General features: G+C 57.3%; 3 protein-coding genes across 3 annotated transcripts; all 3 read left to right on the top strand.

Annotated features, from left to right (window-relative positions):
* Positions 1–1691: 1691 nt before the first annotated feature.
* Positions 1692–7623, top strand: LOC138734199 (glucose-6-phosphate exchanger SLC37A2-like). Its single transcript, XM_069881774.1, has 10 exons — positions 1692–1705; positions 2916–3036; positions 3645–3884; positions 4323–4399; positions 4483–4649; positions 5062–5099; positions 5973–6155; positions 6277–6367; positions 6446–6508; positions 6975–7623. The coding sequence occupies exons 1-10, from the start codon at positions 1692–1694 to the stop codon at positions 7118–7120; spliced, it is 1140 nt and encodes a 379-aa protein (XP_069737875.1). The 3' UTR covers positions 7121–7623.
* Positions 7624–8212: 589 nt separating this feature from the next.
* On the top strand, positions 8213–12370 carry LOC138734198 (glucose-6-phosphate exchanger SLC37A2-like; the record flags this gene model as incomplete). The annotated part of the gene is made up of 9 exons (XM_069881773.1): positions 8213–8298; positions 8496–8631; positions 9070–9146; positions 9230–9396; positions 9809–9846; positions 10720–10902; positions 11024–11114; positions 11193–11255; positions 11722–12370. Coding segments are annotated over 9 exons (987 nt in total), but the record flags the coding sequence as incomplete, so codon positions are not given.
* A 589-nt stretch (positions 12371–12959) lies between these two features.
* On the top strand, positions 12960–17119 carry LOC138734197 (glucose-6-phosphate exchanger SLC37A2-like; the record flags this gene model as incomplete). Its single annotated transcript, XM_069881772.1, has 9 exons — positions 12960–13045; positions 13243–13378; positions 13817–13893; positions 13977–14143; positions 14556–14593; positions 15469–15651; positions 15773–15863; positions 15942–16004; positions 16471–17119. Coding segments are annotated over 9 exons (987 nt in total), but the record flags the coding sequence as incomplete, so codon positions are not given.
* Positions 17120–17527: the final 408 nt, after the last annotated feature.

Below are 17527 nucleotides of genomic sequence, written 5' to 3'. Positions count from 1 at the left end.
AGACCTGGAGGGCGGCCAGGGACTGTTTGCCGGCCACCCCGGGATTGGGGGTCGGGGCGGCCACGCGGACTCTGCACCCCCCACGTGGTGATGATCATGCAGAGTCTAAATGTTTGCGAGAGGGTGATACGTCCCCTCAGTCCCCAAACCCCGACCCGCTTTCGGAGGGACAGAAACGAGCGGAATCCTTCTGCGGGGGGTTGGCCGAGGAGGCCAGGGGCGCCGCTGGAAAAGCGGAGCCCGAGGAAATCTCGGAGAGACGCCACCTCCTGCGGCCCAAGATGGCGCCGAGCGGGAAAGGGAAAGGCGGGGCGGGAATGTTCCCGGCGGGAACAGGGAGGAGGCGCTGGAATTGAATGGCGCGTGCGAGCGTGAGGGGGAGGAGAACGTGAGAGAGAAGGGTGGTGCGCGCGAGGGGCGGGGAGCCAGTCAGAGCGTCCGTCTGCTCCGAGCAGCAGGCGGGGCGAGCCGGGGGGAGGGAGCGGCCCCTCCGCAAGGGAGGTGGGCGGGGCCGGGGCCCGACAAAAAGAGCTCGGGGCCCGGCAGTGGCCGGTCAGGCGAGGTCCGGCTCGGACACTAGTCGGGGCGGGGGGGTCACAGCCGACTCGAGCTCAGAGGAGGAGGTGGGGGTGCATAGAGTTAAAAGCCGACACATCCCCACTCGAATTAAAGAAAAGCCGAGAGGGGGACAAATCCCTCTCACGGATTGGAGAAAAATAAAGATGGCGTGTGCCGATTGGGCCCCATGGGCCACGCTGGCGTTCCCGGTCCGGGTGACGGAGGGGACAGAGGGTCCACTCGCCAATAAACCCTAAGGACGTACAAGCGATTGTTGAAGCAATTGCGGATAAAGGGCATTTTGCCAAGGAATGCAGCTCTAAAACTCAGGGAAACGGGGCGGGGAGAGGGCACCTGGGCCGCGCACGGCTCTCTCCCACTTGGGACACCAGGCGGCCCAACTTGCCAACCCCGAATGGGGCGAAGCGCCCCCGAACCTGCAGCCCCCCCCGAGAAGCAACCAACTTTATGGCTCAACCAGCGGTCCAGTCGAACCTGCCCTTATCTCAGGGACAGCAAGGACCACCCTCTGGGGGCGAGACCCCAGGGTGGCCCTGGCAGTGAAGTGTGATAACCCACCAGTGGTGTGGGGGACTTGTTCCCTTTATAATACCCTAAATGGCACCACCATTAGTGTCCCGTTTTTGATCGATACCGGAGCAGACGTTACAGTTATTCCCGAGACGAGTTTGCCCCCGCGTTGGAAATTGGAAGACGCCCCTATGGTGGGTGGAGTTGGGGGATTAACCCGAGCTCGGAAGAGCGCTCAACCGATAGCAATAACGCTTCACACCGAAAAGGGGCCGGAGAAAACTATTACCCTCTTCCCATATGTTGTGTCGGGAGTCCCACCCCTGCTGGGAAGGGACGCTCTAGCCCTATTAAAAGCCAGAGTGACAAATTTACCATAAGGGCCACTGCCGCATACCCACTTCCACCAATTAAACTGAAGTGGAAATCGTCCGACCCAGTATAGGTCAAGCAGTGGCCCCTGTCGAAGCCTCGAATGGATGCTCTTCTTGAGCTAATTGACCGTGAACTACAACGAGGTCATATAGAGCCTTCCACTAGCCTATGGAACACCCCAGTTTTCGTAATACCCAAACGAACCGGCGAGGGGTTTCGTCTCCTCCATGACCTGCGTGAGGTAAACGAGAAAATTCAACCAATGGGTCCTGTCCAAACGCTGTTGCCCATGAACTCTATGATACCGGAAGGACAACCTTGTGCTGTCCTTGATATTAAGGACTGTTTTTTCTCGATACCTCTACATGAGGCAGATAAGGAGCGGTTTGCTTTTTCTGTCGTGTTCCCAAGTAGCCAACGCCCCAACTTGCGCTTTCAGTGGAAAGTGCTGCCTCAAGGAATGATCAACTCGCCTACTATTTGCCAAATTACGGTGGATCGAGCGTTAGCACCGGTTCGGCGCAGTGACCCGACTGCGACAATCATTCAATACATGGACGATATTTTGATTGCAGCGCCGGGTTCGGCTCCCTGACCGGCACCAGAGTCCCCTTCGGTGTCAGGGGGATCTTGTCAGGGAAACAAGCAAGAATGACCCTGGTGCTGTGTCCAGTTCTGGAATCCTCAACATAAGAAGGAGATGGAACTGTTGGAACAGGCCCAGAGGAGGCCACGGAGATGATCCAAGAGCTGGAGCTTCTCTGCCGTGAGGACAGGCTGAGAGTTGGGGTTGTTCAGCCTGGAGAAGAGAAGGCTCTGGGGAGACCTTAGAGCAGCTTCCAGTGCTGAAAGGGCCTCCAGGAAAGCTGGGGAGGGGCTTTTCACAGGGATCAGGAATGATAGGATGAGGGGGAATGGCTTTAAATTGGAAGGGGGAAGATTTAGGTTAGACATTAGGAAGAATTTCTTCATGCTGAGGGTGGGGAGGCCCTGGCCCAGGTTGTCCAGAAGAAGTTGTGGCTTTCCCATCCCTGGTTCAAGGTCAGGTTGGATGGGGCTTGGAGCCCCTGATGCAGTGGGAGGTGTCCCTGCCCATGGCAGGGGTGGAACTGGATGGGTTTGAGGTCCCTTCCAACCCAAATCATTCCACGATTCTATGTGTTTTTTTCCAATGTGTTTCTAAGACCCTGAAGGTTAAACAGTGATGGGGCCCTGTGTGCACCCTAAATCTGCATCCGCACCCCGAGCAGATTCATCCGGGCTGAGATTAATGGGAGCATTGCCTCTCATCCCCCTCACTGGATAATTTTCTCCAAAAAGCATGGATTTTAGATCTGGGAATGAAAAGCATGAATAATTCAAGGCTGGAGCTGAGACATGCCCACTGGGCTGGGCTTTGCCACCCATCCCCATCCCTCAACCCTGACCCCTCTGGTCTCTCCATCCCACAGGTATCGGGGCCTGACGCTCGTGCTGACCTTCCTCTGCTACACCAGCTACCACCTCTCCCGAAAACCCATCAGCATCGTCAAGATTCGCTCCCACCTCACCCCAGGCATGGGGAGAGGAGACGTGGGGATGGGGGGGTCTTGAGATTCACCCCTTCTCTCTCCCCGCAGAGCCAGCTGCACCCCAACTGCTCAGCCTTGGGTCCGAACCCCCACAATGACACCAACAGCAGCTCGTGGTGCAGCTGGGCACCCTTCGGTAAGGCTGAGCGCCCCCGTCACCCCGAGCCGGGTCACGGCCAGAGGTTTTGGCAGGGGGCCGGCTGCTCATTAGGCACCCGGAGGTAATTAATGTGCCCTGTGTCCCCGGGCCAAAGGGCAGCAGCGAGTGGTGAAATCGGGACCGGGTGCCAAAGCCGCTGGCGCCTGGCCACGGCCCAAGAGCTGCCCCTCCCCGGGGAGAAGAGTTTTGGGGATGGGGGATGAGGACCAGCCAGTGGCCACGGCGAGGGAAACAGGATGGCAGCCTGGCTGATGTGGCCCTGGTATTTCTTTTGCAGATGGGGACAACTACAATGAGCTTTTTGGGGCGCTGGATAATGCCTTCCTGGTGGCCTATGCCATTGGGATGTTTATCAGGTACCCAAGGCCTTTGCACCCCTTGTCCTCTGCCCACCAGTTTGCAGTCCCAAACTGGTTTCCATCAGGTCGTGCTAACGGGAAAGCAGCTAGGTGCTGGGATCCCCTTGGGATTCGGGCACTGACGTGGTGTGGTGCCGCCCATCGGCAGCATCGCCCGTGACGGCCCCTGTCGGCACTCTTCCCTCTCTCCGCAGCGGCATTTTTGGGGAGCGCCTCCCGCTGCGGTACCACCTGTCGGCGGGGATGGTGCTGAGCGGGCTCTTCACCGCGCTCTTCGGCCTCGTCTCCTTCTGGAATATCCACGTCCTCTGGTACTTCATCATCATGCAGGTCTGTGTGCGCCAGAGATGCCCAGGCTCTGGATTTTACTGCCCTGGCCGTATCCCAGTTTTCTGGTGGCTCTTAGGGATCAGGGTGGCCCAGTTTCATGCGGGAGCACGACGGGCATTTCCACTCCCCGCAAAACCCGGTTACGAGTAGCGTGGGCGCTGAAACCACCGGGCGCGCCGGTCCAGCCGAGCAGGGCGGGCGGCCGGTTTGGCAACCCCAGCCGCTCCCGATTTAGCCATGGGAACAATGCAAAAGGCTCCGGGATTGCCCCAGCAGGAAAAAAAATACCCAAACCAAGCATTTTCTGGCCAGCTTTGGGATGGGGGGGCTGGTTTTGAGCGCAGTTGCCCGAAGCAGCGGAAGGGCTGCGCTCCATGGATCCAGTGGGTGCTCGCCGGGTGCCGACAGTGCCGTGTGATGCTGCTCGTCTCTTGCTAGGTCTGCAATGGGCTGGTGCAAACGACCGGCTGGCCTTCTGTCGTGGCGTGCGTCGGGAATTGGTTCGGGAAGGGAAAGTGAGTGATTCTCCGGCGTATTGCACCCTGGTCCTGGTCCCTGTTGGCCCTGGCGATGCCAACCCCAGCTCTGTCCCTGCCAGGAGAGGTTTCATCATGGGCATCTGGAACTCGCACACCTCCGTTGGCAACATCTTAGGGTCACTCGTCGCCGGCGTCTGGGTTTCCTCTGCCTGGGGTTTCTCCTTCGTTGTGCCTGGCATCGTCATCGCTATCATGGGCATCATCTCCTTCTTCTTCCTTGTGGAGTGTGAGTGGCACAATCTGGGGCACAGCAGATGCTTGGTGGAACAGCAAGATCAGCAGGCAGGGCTATAATTTTTCTCCTGACCCAGCTCTGAGTGTTTTGGGCAACCCAAATACTTTGCAGCTTGTGACAAGCAGGGATGTGGAGCCGGCCACCACAGAGATGCTCAGTATCCTTTGGGATCACCCAGGCAGGCCCAGCGCCCTGTGCCACACGCTCCTCTTGGCCTGTCTTTGTAGGAAGCATTTGGGAAGCCCTTTGGGATCTGACCAGGACTTTTCGCTGCCAGGAAGCGGGCGCCAGAGACACAGCCCAGCCCTGGGGGGATTGCAGCCCCATATTTCTCCCTTGCAGCGCATGAGGTGCTGGAGCAGGGCTGGTCCAGGCTCTCACAGGATCTCCTTTCTCCCTCCAGATCCCGAGGATGTTGGCTGCAACCCACCTATGCATCACGTGAGTTCCTTTGATTCCCAACGGGCTCGTACTGGGCCGGGTTGCTCAGTTTAGAGCAAAGCAACCCGAGTGTCACAGTGACTGAACGTGAGCCAGCAGTGTGCCCAGGTGGCCAAGAAGGCCAATGTCATCTTGGCTTGTATCAGAAACGGTGTGACCAGCAGGTCCAGGGAGGTTCTTCTCCCTCTGGACTCGGCACTGGTGAGACCGCTCCTCGAAACCGGTGTTCAGTTCTGGGCCCCTCCCCACAAGAAGGATGTTGAGGCTCTGGAGCGAGTCCAGAGAAGAGCAGCAAAGCTGGTGAGGGCTGGAGAACAGGCCTTCTGAGGAACGGCTGAGAGAGCTGGGGGTGTTTAGCCTGGAGAAGAGGAGGCTGAGGGGAGACCTCATTGCTCTCTCCAACTCCCTGAAAGGAGGTTGTGGAGAGGAGGGAGCTGGGCTCTTCTCCCAAGTGACAGGGGACAGGACAAGAGGGAATGGCCTCAAGCTCCACCAGGGGAGATTTAGGCTGGACATGAGGAAAAAATTCTTCACAGAAAGGGTCATTAGGCAACGGAACCGTCTGCCCAGGGAGGGGGTTGACTCGCCTTCCCTGGAGGTGTTTAAGGTGCAGGTGGATGAGGTGCTGAGGGACATGGTTTAGTGTTTGATAGGAATGGTTGGACTCGATGATCCGGTGGGTCTCTTCCAACCTGGTTATTCTATGATTCTACGATTCTATAATGTCAGAAATTGGAGTGGTGTTCAGTTATTGCACAGGATGCTCACTGCTACCGTGGTCTGAGCATGCTCAGGGTCACCTGCTGGCCTCTCTGATGGTTCAGCCCCTTGCAGCAACGAGAGCCACATCTCCCGCTTTCGCCTTGCTTTTAGATGGCCTCCGATGAGGAGGATGTTGGAGGGGTGGCCTCCAAAGAGAAGGACCCTGAAGCAGTCACCTCCCATGAGGGGCCACTGAAAGTCTCAGGCCAAAGCAGCGGGGATCACTCCAACAGCCCCAAGGAACCAGCTGAGGAGCCTGAAGCCATCAGCTTCCTCGGGGCGCTCCGGATACCTGTGAGTCATGGGATGCTGCTTGTGTTGTGATGGGGACGGAGGGAAGAGCAAAGCCAGGGCAGCTCACCCCATCAACAGAGGGAGAAAGAAGCTCCTCTGATGTCTCCTGCTGTCCTCGCAGGGTGTGGTGGAGTTCTTCCTTTGCCTCCTCTTCGCCAAGCTGGTGAGCTACACCTTCCTCTACTGGCTGCCCCTCTACATCGTGAATGTCGGTGAGCTCTTGGGGAGGGTGAGGCAGGAGCAAGCGTGGCAAGGACAGCATCTTCTCACCCCTCTTCTCTCCCTTGCAGCTCATTTTGGGGCCAAGGAAGCTGGGGACTTGTCGACTCTTTTTGACGTCGGGGGCATTTTAGGTTTGTGCCTGGGTGGTTGGGGTGGATCGGGGATGGCTTGGGGACAACCCTGGCTTTGATGGGAATTGCTCTCCATGAAGCACTGCAGTGAGGTTTATTCAGTGTTGCAAGCTGCATTCTGCAGGCATAAAATGCCCCTCACCTTTGCCATCCCGTTGACCATCACAACAGCTTTCCTTGGATCTTGCTTGCTCAGGCTCAGCTTTCTCCTAAATAATACCTCAGAAGCGTGGAAGGGATGAGAGCTGTGTGCAGGTGTATAGAAACATCTGCAGGGAGAAAGCGGTGTGAATAAACCAAAGCTCCTCACTCTGATATTGTTATTTTTAACCTTGGGGGTGTCTCGCTCAAAAGCTGTGGGATGAAACAGCACCACAGCACAGCATCCCATAGAATTTTTGAGTAAACCAGGGCAAAGCTTTGCTGTTGGTGCAGCTTGAGCAACACCTGTGACTCCTTCTTGCAGGTGGGATCTTTGCCGGCCTCGTCTCTGACTACACCGGCGGCAGAGCCACCACATGCTGTGTGATGCTGGTCGTCGCCGCTCCCATGGTGCGTTGTCATGTGGGGAAAAAACAGTCACAAGGGTTTCTTCTCCTCCAGTTCCTTTGAGTCACGGCCGCCTTCCTCTTCCCAAGCGCCTGGGATGAGCTGGTCACACACTCGGCTGAGATAAGAGCTGGGATAATCCACGTGCCTAGATGTTCCCAGGGTGGATCTCCAGATCTGGGGGCTCGGAGGGGCTTGTTTAGTCCCTGACAGCTAAAGTAAAACCCCTTAGGGTTTTTTCCCTCCGTCCTGCCATAACCCTGTCTTGTCTTAAAGCCTTGGGTGTCCCACTGAGCAGCCCAGCTTTCATCTCTTTGCTCTGTATCCCCAAAGCCCTCATGCTGACAGCCTTGTGCTCCACTTTCTTTGGCCAGGACATCCTTCTTGAGCACCCGCACGGAGCTCATTTGGCTTTGCTGCCACAAACCCACAGCTAATTACCTGTAATCCAAACCTGGCTGGCTCTGGGTTGCAGACCTCTATCACCTGAAGTAGGAGCACACTGAAAAGCAGAGAGGCCACATCGCCTCCACATCCCCCAACAGCACCAGGGGGGCAAATTACCATCTGGCTCCTGCCAGCGCGTGAGTCTTGCCGGGCCATAAATCTCAGCAGCACCTCTGTTTGCCAGGTATTTAATCTGGCAGGCAGACAGCAGGATGCGGAGCCAGGGGCTCGGCTCCCATGCTGGCTGGTGCTCTTCTTTCCAAACCCCGCATAGGTGAGGGGGGCCGCAAACCTTGGCACCAACAATAGTTCAGGTCCCCAGCTTGTGCACTAGGGCCGCTGCTTGCAGGGCTCATCTCCCCCACCGGCTGGAATAATGTCTTCTACATGTTGATAGCAGCTGGGCACCCTTCGGTAAGGCTGAGCGCCCCCGTCACCCCGAGCCGGGTCACGGCCAGAGGTTTTGGCAGGGGGCCGGCTGCTCATTAGGCACCCGGAGGTAATTAATGTGCCCTGTGTCCCCGGGCCAAAGGGCAGCAGCGAGTGGTGAAATCGGGACCGGGTGCCAAAGCCGCTGGCGCCTGGCCACGGCCCAAGAGCTGCCCCTCCCCGGGGAGAAGAGTTTTGGGGATGGGGGATGAGGACCAGCCAGTGGCCACGGCGAGGGAAACAGGATGGCAGCCTGGCTGATGTGGCCCTGATATTTCTTTTGCAGATGGGGACAACTACAATGAGCTTTTTGGGGCGCTGGATAATGCCTTCCTGGTGGCCTATGCCATTGGGATGTTTATCAGGTACCCAAGGCCTTTGCACCCCTTGTCCTCTGCCCACCAGTTTGCAGTCCCAAACTGGTTTCCATCAGGTCGTGCTAACGGGAAAGCAGCTAGGTGCTGGGATCCCCTTGGGATTCGGGCACTGACGTGGTGTGGTGCCGCCCATCGGCAGCATCGCCCGTGACGGCCCCTGTCGGCACTCTTCCCTCTCTCCGCAGCGGCATTTTTGGGGAGCGCCTCCCGCTGCGGTACCACCTGTCGGCGGGGATGGTGCTGAGCGGGCTCTTCACCGCGCTCTTCGGCCTCGTCTCCTTCTGGAATATCCACGTCCTCTGGTACTTCATCATCATGCAGGTCTGTGTGCGCCAGAGATGCCCAGGCTCTGGATTTTACTGCCCTGGCCGTATCCCAGTTTTCTGGTGGCTCTTAGGGATCAGGGTGGCCCAGTTTCATGCGGGAGCACGACGGGCATTTCCACTCCCCGCAAAACCCGGTTATGAGTAGCGTGGGCGCTGAAACCACCGGGCGCGCCGGTCCAGCCGAGCAGGGCGGGCGGCCGGTTTGGCAACCCCAGCCGCTCCCGATTTAGCCATGGGAACAATGCAAAAGGCTCCGGGGTTGCCCCAGCAGGAAAAAAAATACCCAAACCAAGCATTTTCTGGCCAGCTTTGGGATGGGGGGGCTGGTTTTGAGCGCAGTTGCCCGAAGCAGCGGAAGGGCTGCGCTCCATGGATCCAGTGGGTGCTCGCCGGGTGCCGACAGTGCCGTGTGATGCTGCTCGTCTCTTGCTAGGTCTGCAATGGGCTGGTGCAAACGACCGGCTGGCCTTCTGTCGTGGCGTGCGTCGGGAATTGGTTCGGGAAGGGAAAGTGAGTGATTCTCCGGCGTATTGCACCCTGGTCCTGGTCCCTGTTGGCCCTGGCGATGCCAACCCCAGCTCTGTCCCTGCCAGGAGAGGTTTCATCATGGGCATCTGGAACTCGCACACCTCCGTTGGCAACATCTTAGGGTCACTCGTCGCCGGCGTCTGGGTTTCCTCTGCCTGGGGTTTCTCCTTCGTTGTGCCTGGCATCGTCATCGCTATCATGGGCATCATCTCCTTCTTCTTCCTTGTGGAGTGTGAGTGGCACAATCTGGGGCACAGCAGATGCCTGGTGGAACAGCAAGATCAGCAGGCAGGGCTATAATTTTTCTCCTGACCCAGCTCTGAGTGTTTTGGGCAACCCAAATACTTTGCAGCTTGTGACAAGCAGGGATGTGGAGCCGGCCACCACAGAGATGCTCAGTATCCTTTGGGATCACCCAGGCAGGCCCAGCGCCCTGTGCCACACGCTCCTCTTGGCCTGTCTTTGTAGGAAGCATTTGGGAAGCCCTTTGGGATCTGACCAGGACTTTTCGCTGCCAGGAAGCGGGCGCCAGAGACACAGCCCAGCCCTGGGGGGATTGCAGCCCCATATTTCTCCCTTGCAGCGCATGAGGTGCTGGAGCAGGGCTGGTCCAGGCTCTCACAGGATCTCCTTTCTCCCTCCAGATCCCGAGGATGTTGGCTGCAACCCACCTATGCATCACGTGAGTTCCTTTGATTCCCAACGGGCTCGTACTGGGCCGGGTTGCTCAGTTTAGAGCAAAGCAACCCGAGTGTCACAGTGACTGAACGTGAGCCAGCAGTGTGCCCAGGTGGCCAAGAAGGCCAATGTCATCTTGGCTTGTATCAGAAACGGTGTGACCAGCAGGTCCAGGGAGGTTCTTCTCCCTCTGGACTCGGCACTGGTGAGACCGCTCCTCGAAACCGGTGTTCAGTTCTGGGCCCCTCCCCACAAGAAGGATGTTGAGGCTCTGGAGCGAGTCCAGAGAAGAGCAGCAAAGCTGGTGAGGGCTGGAGAACAGGCCTTCTGAGGAACGGCTGAGAGAGCTGGGGGTGTTTAGCCTGGAGAAGAGGAGGCTGAGGGGAGACCTCATTGCTCTCTCCAACTCCCTGAAAGGAGGTTGTGGAGAGGAGGGAGCTGGGCTCTTCTCCCAAGTGACAGGGGACAGGACAAGAGGGAATGGCCTCAAGCTCCACCAGGGGAGATTTAGGCTGGACATGAGGAAAAAATTCTTCACAGAAAGGGTCATTAGGCAACGGAACCGTCTGCCCAGGGAGGGGGTTGACTCGCCTTCCCTGGAGGTGTTTAAGGTGCAGGTGGATGAGGTGCTGAGGGACATGGTTTAGTGTTTGATAGGAATGGTTGGACTCGATGATCCGGTGGGTCTCTTCCAACCTGGTTATTCTATGATTCTACGATTCTATAATGTCAGAAATTGGAGTGGTGTTCAGTTATTGCACAGGATGCTCACTGCTACCGTGGTCTGAGCATGCTCAGGGTCACCTCCTGGCCTCTCTGATGGTTCAGCCCCTTGCAGCAACGAGAGCCACATCTCCCGCTTTCGCCTTGCTTTTAGATGGCCTCCGATGAGGAGGATGTTGGAGGGGTGGCCTCCAAAGAGAAGGACCCTGAAGCAGTCACCTCCCATGAGGGGCCACTGAAAGTCTCAGGCCAAAGCAGCGGGGATCACTCCAACAGCCCCAAGGAACCAGCTGAGGAGCCTGAAGCCATCAGCTTCCTCGGGGCGCTCCGGATACCTGTGAGTCATGGGATGCTGCTTGTGTTGTGATGGGGACGGAGGGAAGAGCAAAGCCAGGGCAGCTCACCCCATCAACAGAGGGAGAAAGAAGCTCCTCTGATGTCTCCTGCTGTCCTCGCAGGGTGTGGTGGAGTTCTTCCTTTGCCTCCTCTTCGCCAAGCTGGTGAGCTACACCTTCCTCTACTGGCTGCCCCTCTACATCGTGAATGTCGGTGAGCTCTTGGGGAGGGTGAGGCAGGAGCAAGCGTGGCAAGGACAGCATCTTCTCACCCCTCTTCTCTCCCTTGCAGCTCATTTTGGGGCCAAGGAAGCTGGGGACTTGTCGACTCTTTTTGACGTCGGGGGCATTTTAGGTTTGTGCCTGGGTGGTTGGGGTGGATCGGGGATGGCTTGGGGACAACCCTGGCTTTGATGGGAATTGCTCTCCATGAAGCACTGCAGTGAGGTTTATTCAGTGTTGCAAGCTGCATTCTGCAGGCATAAAATGCCCCTCACCTTTGCCATCCCGTTGACCATCACAACAGCTTTCCTTGGATCTTGCTTGCTCAGGCTCAGCTTTCTCCTAAATAATACCTCAGAAGCGTGGAAGGGATGAGAGCTGTGTGCAGGTGTATAGAAACATCTGCAGGGAGAAAGCGGTGTGAATAAACCAAAGCTCCTCACTCTGATATTGTTATTTTTAACCTTGGGGGTGTCTCGCTCAAAAGCTGTGGGATGAAACAGCACCACAGCACAGCATCCCATAGAATTTTTGACTAAACCAGGGCAAAGCTTTGCTGTTGGTGCAGCTTGAGCAACACCTGTGACTCCTTCTTGCAGGTGGGATCTTTGCCGGCCTCGTCTCTGACTACACCGGCGGCAGAGCCACCACATGCTGTGTGATGCTGGTCGTCGCCGCTCCCATGGTGCGTTGTCATGTGGGGAAAAAACAGTCACAAGGGTTTCTTCTCCTCCAGTTCCTTTGAGTCACGGCCGCCTTCCTCTTCCCAAGCGCCTGGGATGAGCTGGTCACACACTCGGCTGAGATAAGAGCTGGGATAATCCACGTGCCTAGATGTTCCCAGGGTGGATCTCCAGATCTGGGGGCTCGGAGGGGCTTGTTTAGTCCCTGACAGCTAAAGTAAAACCCCTTAGGGTTTTTTCCCTCCGTCCTGCCATAACCCTGTCTTGTCTTAAAGCCTTGGGTGTCCCACTGAGCAGCCCAGCTTTCATCTCTTTGCTCTGTATCCCCAAAGCCCTCATGCTGACAGCCTTGTGCTCCACTTTCTTTGGCCAGGACATCCTTCTTGAGCACCCGCACGGAGCTCATTTGGCTTTGCTGCCACAAACCCACAGCTAATTACCTGTAATCCAAACCTGGCTGGCTCTGGGTTGCAGACCTCTATCACCTGAAGTAGGAGCACACTGAAAAGCAGAGAGGCCACATCGCCTCCACATCCCCCAACAGCACCAGGGGGGCAAATTACCATCTGGCTCCTGCCAGCGCGTGAGTCTTGCCGGGCCATAAATCTCAGCAGCACCTCTGTTTGCCAGGTATTTAATCTGGCAGGCAGACAGCAGGATGCGGAGCCAGGGGCTCGGCTCCCATGCTGGCTGGTGCTCTTCTTTCCAAACCCCGCATAGGTGAGGGGGGCCGCAAACCTTGGCACCAACAATAGTTCAGGTCCCCAGCTTGTGCACTAGGGCCGCTGCTTGCAGGGCTCATCTCCCCCACCGGCTGGAATAATGTCTTCTACATGTTGATAGCAGCTGGGCACCCTTCGGTAAGGCTGAGCGCCCCCGTCACCCCGAGCCGGGTCACGGCCAGAGGTTTTGGCAGGGGGCCGGCTGCTCATTAGGCACCCGGAGGTAATTAATGTGCCCTGTGTCCCCGGGCCAAAGGGCAGCAGCGAGTGGTGAAATCGGGACCGGGTGCCAAAGCCGCTGGCGCCTGGCCACGGCCCAAGAGCTGCCCCTCCCCGGGGAGAAGAGTTTTGGGGATGGGGGATGAGGACCAGCCAGTGGCCACGGCGAGGGAAACAGGATGGCAGCCTGGCTGATGTGGCCCTGATATTTCTTTTGCAGATGGGGACAACTACAATGAGCTTTTTGGGGCGCTGGATAATGCCTTCCTGGTGGCCTATGCCATTGGGATGTTTATCAGGTACCCAAGGCCTTTGCACCCCTTGTCCTCTGCCCACCAGTTTGCAGTCCCAAACTGGTTTCCATCAGGTCGTGCTAACGGGAAAGCAGCTAGGTGCTGGGATCCCCTTGGGATTCGGGCACTGACGTGGTGTGGTGCCGCCCATCGGCAGCATCGCCCGTGACGGCCCCTGTCGGCACTCTTCCCTCTCTCCGCAGCGGCATTTTTGGGGAGCGCCTCCCGCTGCGGTACCACCTGTCGGCGGGGATGGTGCTGAGCGGGCTCTTCACCGCGCTCTTCGGCCTCGTCTCCTTCTGGAATATCCACGTCCTCTGGTACTTCATCATCATGCAGGTCTGTGTGCGCCAGAGATGCCCAGGCTCTGGATTTTACTGCCCTGGCCGTATCCCAGTTTTCTGGTGGCTCTTAGGGATCAGGGTGGCCCAGTTTCATGCGGGAGCACGACGGGCATTTCCACTCCCCGCAAAACCCGGTTATGAGTAGCGTGGGCGCTGAAACCACCGGGCGCGCCGGTCCAGCCGAGCAGGGCGGGCGGCCGGTTTGGCAACCCCAGCCGCTCCCGATTTAGCCATGGGAACAATGCAAAAGGCTCCGGGGTTGCCCCAGCAGGAAAAAAAATACCCAAACCAAGCATTTTCTGGCCAGCTTTGGGATGGGGGGGCTGGTTTTGAGCGCAGTTGCCCGAAGCAGCGGAAGGGCTGCGCTCCATGGATCCAGTGGGTGCTCGCCGGGTGCCGACAGTGCCGTGTGATGCTGCTCGTCTCTTGCTAGGTCTGCAATGGGCTGGTGCAAACGACCGGCTGGCCTTCTGTCGTGGCGTGCGTCGGGAATTGGTTCGGGAAGGGAAAGTGAGTGATTCTCCGGCGTATTGCACCCTGGTCCTGGTCCCTGTTGGCCCTGGCGATGCCAACCCCAGCTCTGTCCCTGCCAGGAGAGGTTTCATCATGGGCATCTGGAACTCGCACACCTCCGTTGGCAACATCTTAGGGTCACTCGTCGCCGGCGTCTGGGTTTCCTCTGCCTGGGGTTTCTCCTTCGTTGTGCCTGGCATCGTCATCGCTATCATGGGCATCATCTCCTTCTTCTTCCTTGTGGAGTGTGAGTGGCACAATCTGGGGCACAGCAGATGCCTGGTGGAACAGCAAGATCAGCAGGCAGGGCTATAATTTTTCTCCTGACCCAGCTCTGAGTGTTTTGGGCAACCCAAATACTTTGCAGCTTGTGACAAGCAGGGATGTGGAGCCGGCCACCACAGAGATGCTCAGTATCCTTTGGGATCACCCAGGCAGGCCCAGCGCCCTGTGCCACACGCTCCTCTTGGCCTGTCTTTGTAGGAAGCATTTGGGAAGCCCTTTGGGATCTGACCAGGACTTTTCGCTGCCAGGAAGCGGGCGCCAGAGACACAGCCCAGCCCTGGGGGGATTGCAGCCCCATATTTCTCCCTTGCAGCGCATGAGGTGCTGGAGCAGGGCTGGTCCAGGCTCTCACAGGATCTCCTTTCTCCCTCCAGATCCCGAGGATGTTGGCTGCAACCCACCTATGCATCACGTGAGTTCCTTTGATTCCCAACGGGCTCGTACTGGGCCGGGTTGCTCAGTTTAGAGCAAAGCAACCCGAGTGTCACAGTGACTGAACGTGAGCCAGCAGTGTGCCCAGGTGGCCAAGAAGGCCAATGTCATCTTGGCTTGTATCAGAAACGGTGTGACCAGCAGGTCCAGGGAGGTTCTTCTCCCTCTGGACTCGGCACTGGGGAGACCGCTCCTCGAAACCGGTGTTCAGTTCTGGGCCCCTCCCCACAAGAAGGATGTTGAGGCTCTGGAGCGAGTCCAGAGAAGAGCAGCAAAGCTGGTGAGGGGGCTGGAGAACAGGCCTTCTGAGGAATAGCTGAGAGAGCTGGGAGTGTTTAGCCTGGAGAAGAGGAGGCTGAGGGGAGACCTTATTGCTCTCTGCAACTCCCTGAAAGGAGGTTGTGGAGAGGAGGGAGCTGGGCTCTTCTCCCAAGTGACAGGGGACAGGACAAGAGGGAATGGCCTCAAGCTCCACCAGGGGAGATTTAGGCTGGACATGAGGAAAAAATTCTTCACAGAAAGGGTCATTAGGCAACGGAACCGTCTGCCCAGGGAGGGGGTTGACTCGCCTTCCCTGGAGGTGTTTAAGGTGCAGGTGGATGAGGTGCTGAGGGACATGGTTTAGTGTTTGATAGGAATGGTTGGACTCGATGATCCGGTGGGTCTCTTCCAACCTGGTTATTCTATGATTCTATGATTCTATAATGTCAGAAATTGGAGTGGTGTTCAGTTATTGCACAGGATGCTCACTGCTACCGTGGTCTGAGCATCCTCAGGGTCACCTCCTGGCCTCTCTGATGGTTCAGCCCCTTGCAGCAACGAGAGCCACATCTCCCGCTTTCGCCTTGCTTTTAGATGGCCTCCGATGAGGAGGATGTTGGAGGGGTGGCCTCCAAAGAGAAGGACCCTGAAGCAGTCACCTCCCATGAGGGGCCACTGAAAGTCTCAGGCCAAAGCAGCGGGGATCACTCCAACAGCCCCAAGGAACCAGCTGAGGAGCCTGAAGCCATCAGCTTCCTCGGGGCGCTCCGGATACCTGTGAGTCATGGGATGCTGCTTGTGTTGTGATGGGGACGGAGGGAAGAGCAAAGCCAGGGCAGCTCACCCCATCAACAGAGAGAGAAAGAAGCTCCTCTGATGTCTCCTGCTGTCCTCGCAGGGTGTGGTGGAGTTCTCCCTTTGCCTCCTCTTTGCCAAGCTGGTGAGCTACACCTTCCTCTACTGGCTGCCCCTCTACATCGTGAATGTCGGTGAGCTCTTGGGGAGGGTGAGGCAGGAGCAAGCGTGGCAAGGACAGCATCTTCTCACCCCTCTTCTCTCCCTTGCAGCTCATTTTGGGGCCAAGGAAGCTGGGGACTTGTCGACTCTTTTTGACGTCGGGGGCATTTTAGGTTTGTGCCTGGGTGGTTGGGGTGGATCGGGGATGGCTTGGGGACAACCCTGGCTTTGATGGGAATTGCTCTCCATGAAGCACTGCAGTGAGGTTTATTCAGTGTTGCAAGCTGCATTCTGCAGGCATAAAATGCCCCTCACCTTTGCCATCCCGTTGACCATCACAACAGCTTTCCTTGGATCTTGCTTGCTCAGGCTCAGCTTTCTCCTAAATAATACCTCAGAAGCGCGGAAGGGATGAGAGCTGTGTGCAGGTGTATAGAAACATCTGCAGGGAGAAAGCGGTGTGAATAAACCAAAGCTCCTCACTCTGATATTGTTATTTTTAACCTTGGGGATGTCTCGCTCAAAAGCTGTGGGATGAAACAGCACCACAGCACAGCATCCCATAGAATTTTTGAGTAAACCAGGGCAAAGCTTTGCTGTTGGTGCAGCTTGAGCAACACCTGTGACTCCTTCTTGCAGGTGGGATCTTTGCCGGCCTCGTCTCTGACTACACCGGCGGCAGAGCCACCACATGCTGTGTGATGCTGGTCGTCGCCGCTCCCATGGTGCGTTGTCATGTGGGGAAAAAACAGTCACAAGGGTTTCTTCTCCTCCAGTTCCTTTGAGTCACGGCCGCCTTCCTCTTCCCAAGCGCCTGGGATGAGCTGGTCACACACTCGGCTGAGATAAGAGCTGGGATAATCCACGTGCCTAGATGTTCCCAGGGTGGATCTCCAGATCTGGGGGCTCGGAGGGGCTTGTTTAGTCCCTGACAGCTAAAGTAAAACCCCTTAGGGTTTTTTCCCTCCGTCCTGCCATAACCCTGTCTTGTCTTAAAGCCTTGGGTGTCCCACTGAGCAGCCCAGCTTTCATCTCTTTGCTCTGTATCCCCAAAGCCCTCATGCTGACAGCCTTGTGCTCCACTTTCTTTGGCCAGGACATCCTTCTTGAGCACCCGCACGGAGCTCATTTGGCTTTGCTGCCACAAACCCACAGCTAATTACCTGTAATCCAAACCTGGCTGGCTCTGGGTTGCAGACCTCTATCACCTGAAGTAGGAGCACACTGAAAAGCAGAGAGGCCACATCGCCTCCACATCCCCCAACAGCACCAGGGGGGCAAATTACCATCTGGCTCCTGCCAGCGCGTGAGTCTTGCCGGGCCATAAATCTCAGCAGCACCTCTGTTTGCCAGGTATTTAATCTGGCAGGCAGACAGCAGGATGCGGAGCCAGGGGCTCGGCTCCCATGCTGGCTGGTGCTCTTCTTTCCAAACCCCGCATAGGTGAGGGGGGCCGCAAACCTTGGCACCAACAATAGTTCAGGTCCCCAGCTTGTGCACTAGGGCCGCTGCTTGCAGGGCTCATCTCCCCCACCGGCTGGAATAATGTCTTCTACATGTTGATAGCAGCTGGGCACCCTTCGGTAAGGCTGAGCGCCCCCGTCACCCCGAGCCGGGTCACGGCCAGAGGTTTTGGCAGGGGGCCGGCTGCTCATTAGGCACCCGGAGGTAATTAATGTGCCCTGTGTCCCCGGGC

Source organism: Phaenicophaeus curvirostris, unplaced genomic scaffold (genome assembly GCF_032191515.1).
Source record: "Phaenicophaeus curvirostris isolate KB17595 unplaced genomic scaffold, BPBGC_Pcur_1.0 scaffold_69, whole genome shotgun sequence".
Lineage (NCBI taxonomy): Eukaryota > Metazoa > Chordata > Aves > Cuculiformes > Cuculidae > Phaenicophaeus > Phaenicophaeus curvirostris.
Note: the sequence above shows the minus strand (reverse complement) of the source record. Positions and strands in the feature narration are given on the sequence as shown.

Excerpts from the sequence above, each read along its gene's own strand:
- LOC138734199 (XM_069881774.1), top strand. Across the intron at positions 3,885-4,322 it reads GGTACTTCATCATCATGCAG|GTCTGCAATGGGCTGGTGCA; the intron begins GTCTGTGTGCGC and ends GTCTCTTGCTAG. Across the intron at positions 4,400-4,482 it reads AATTGGTTCGGGAAGGGAAA|GAGAGGTTTCATCATGGGCA; the intron begins GTGAGTGATTCT and ends TGTCCCTGCCAG.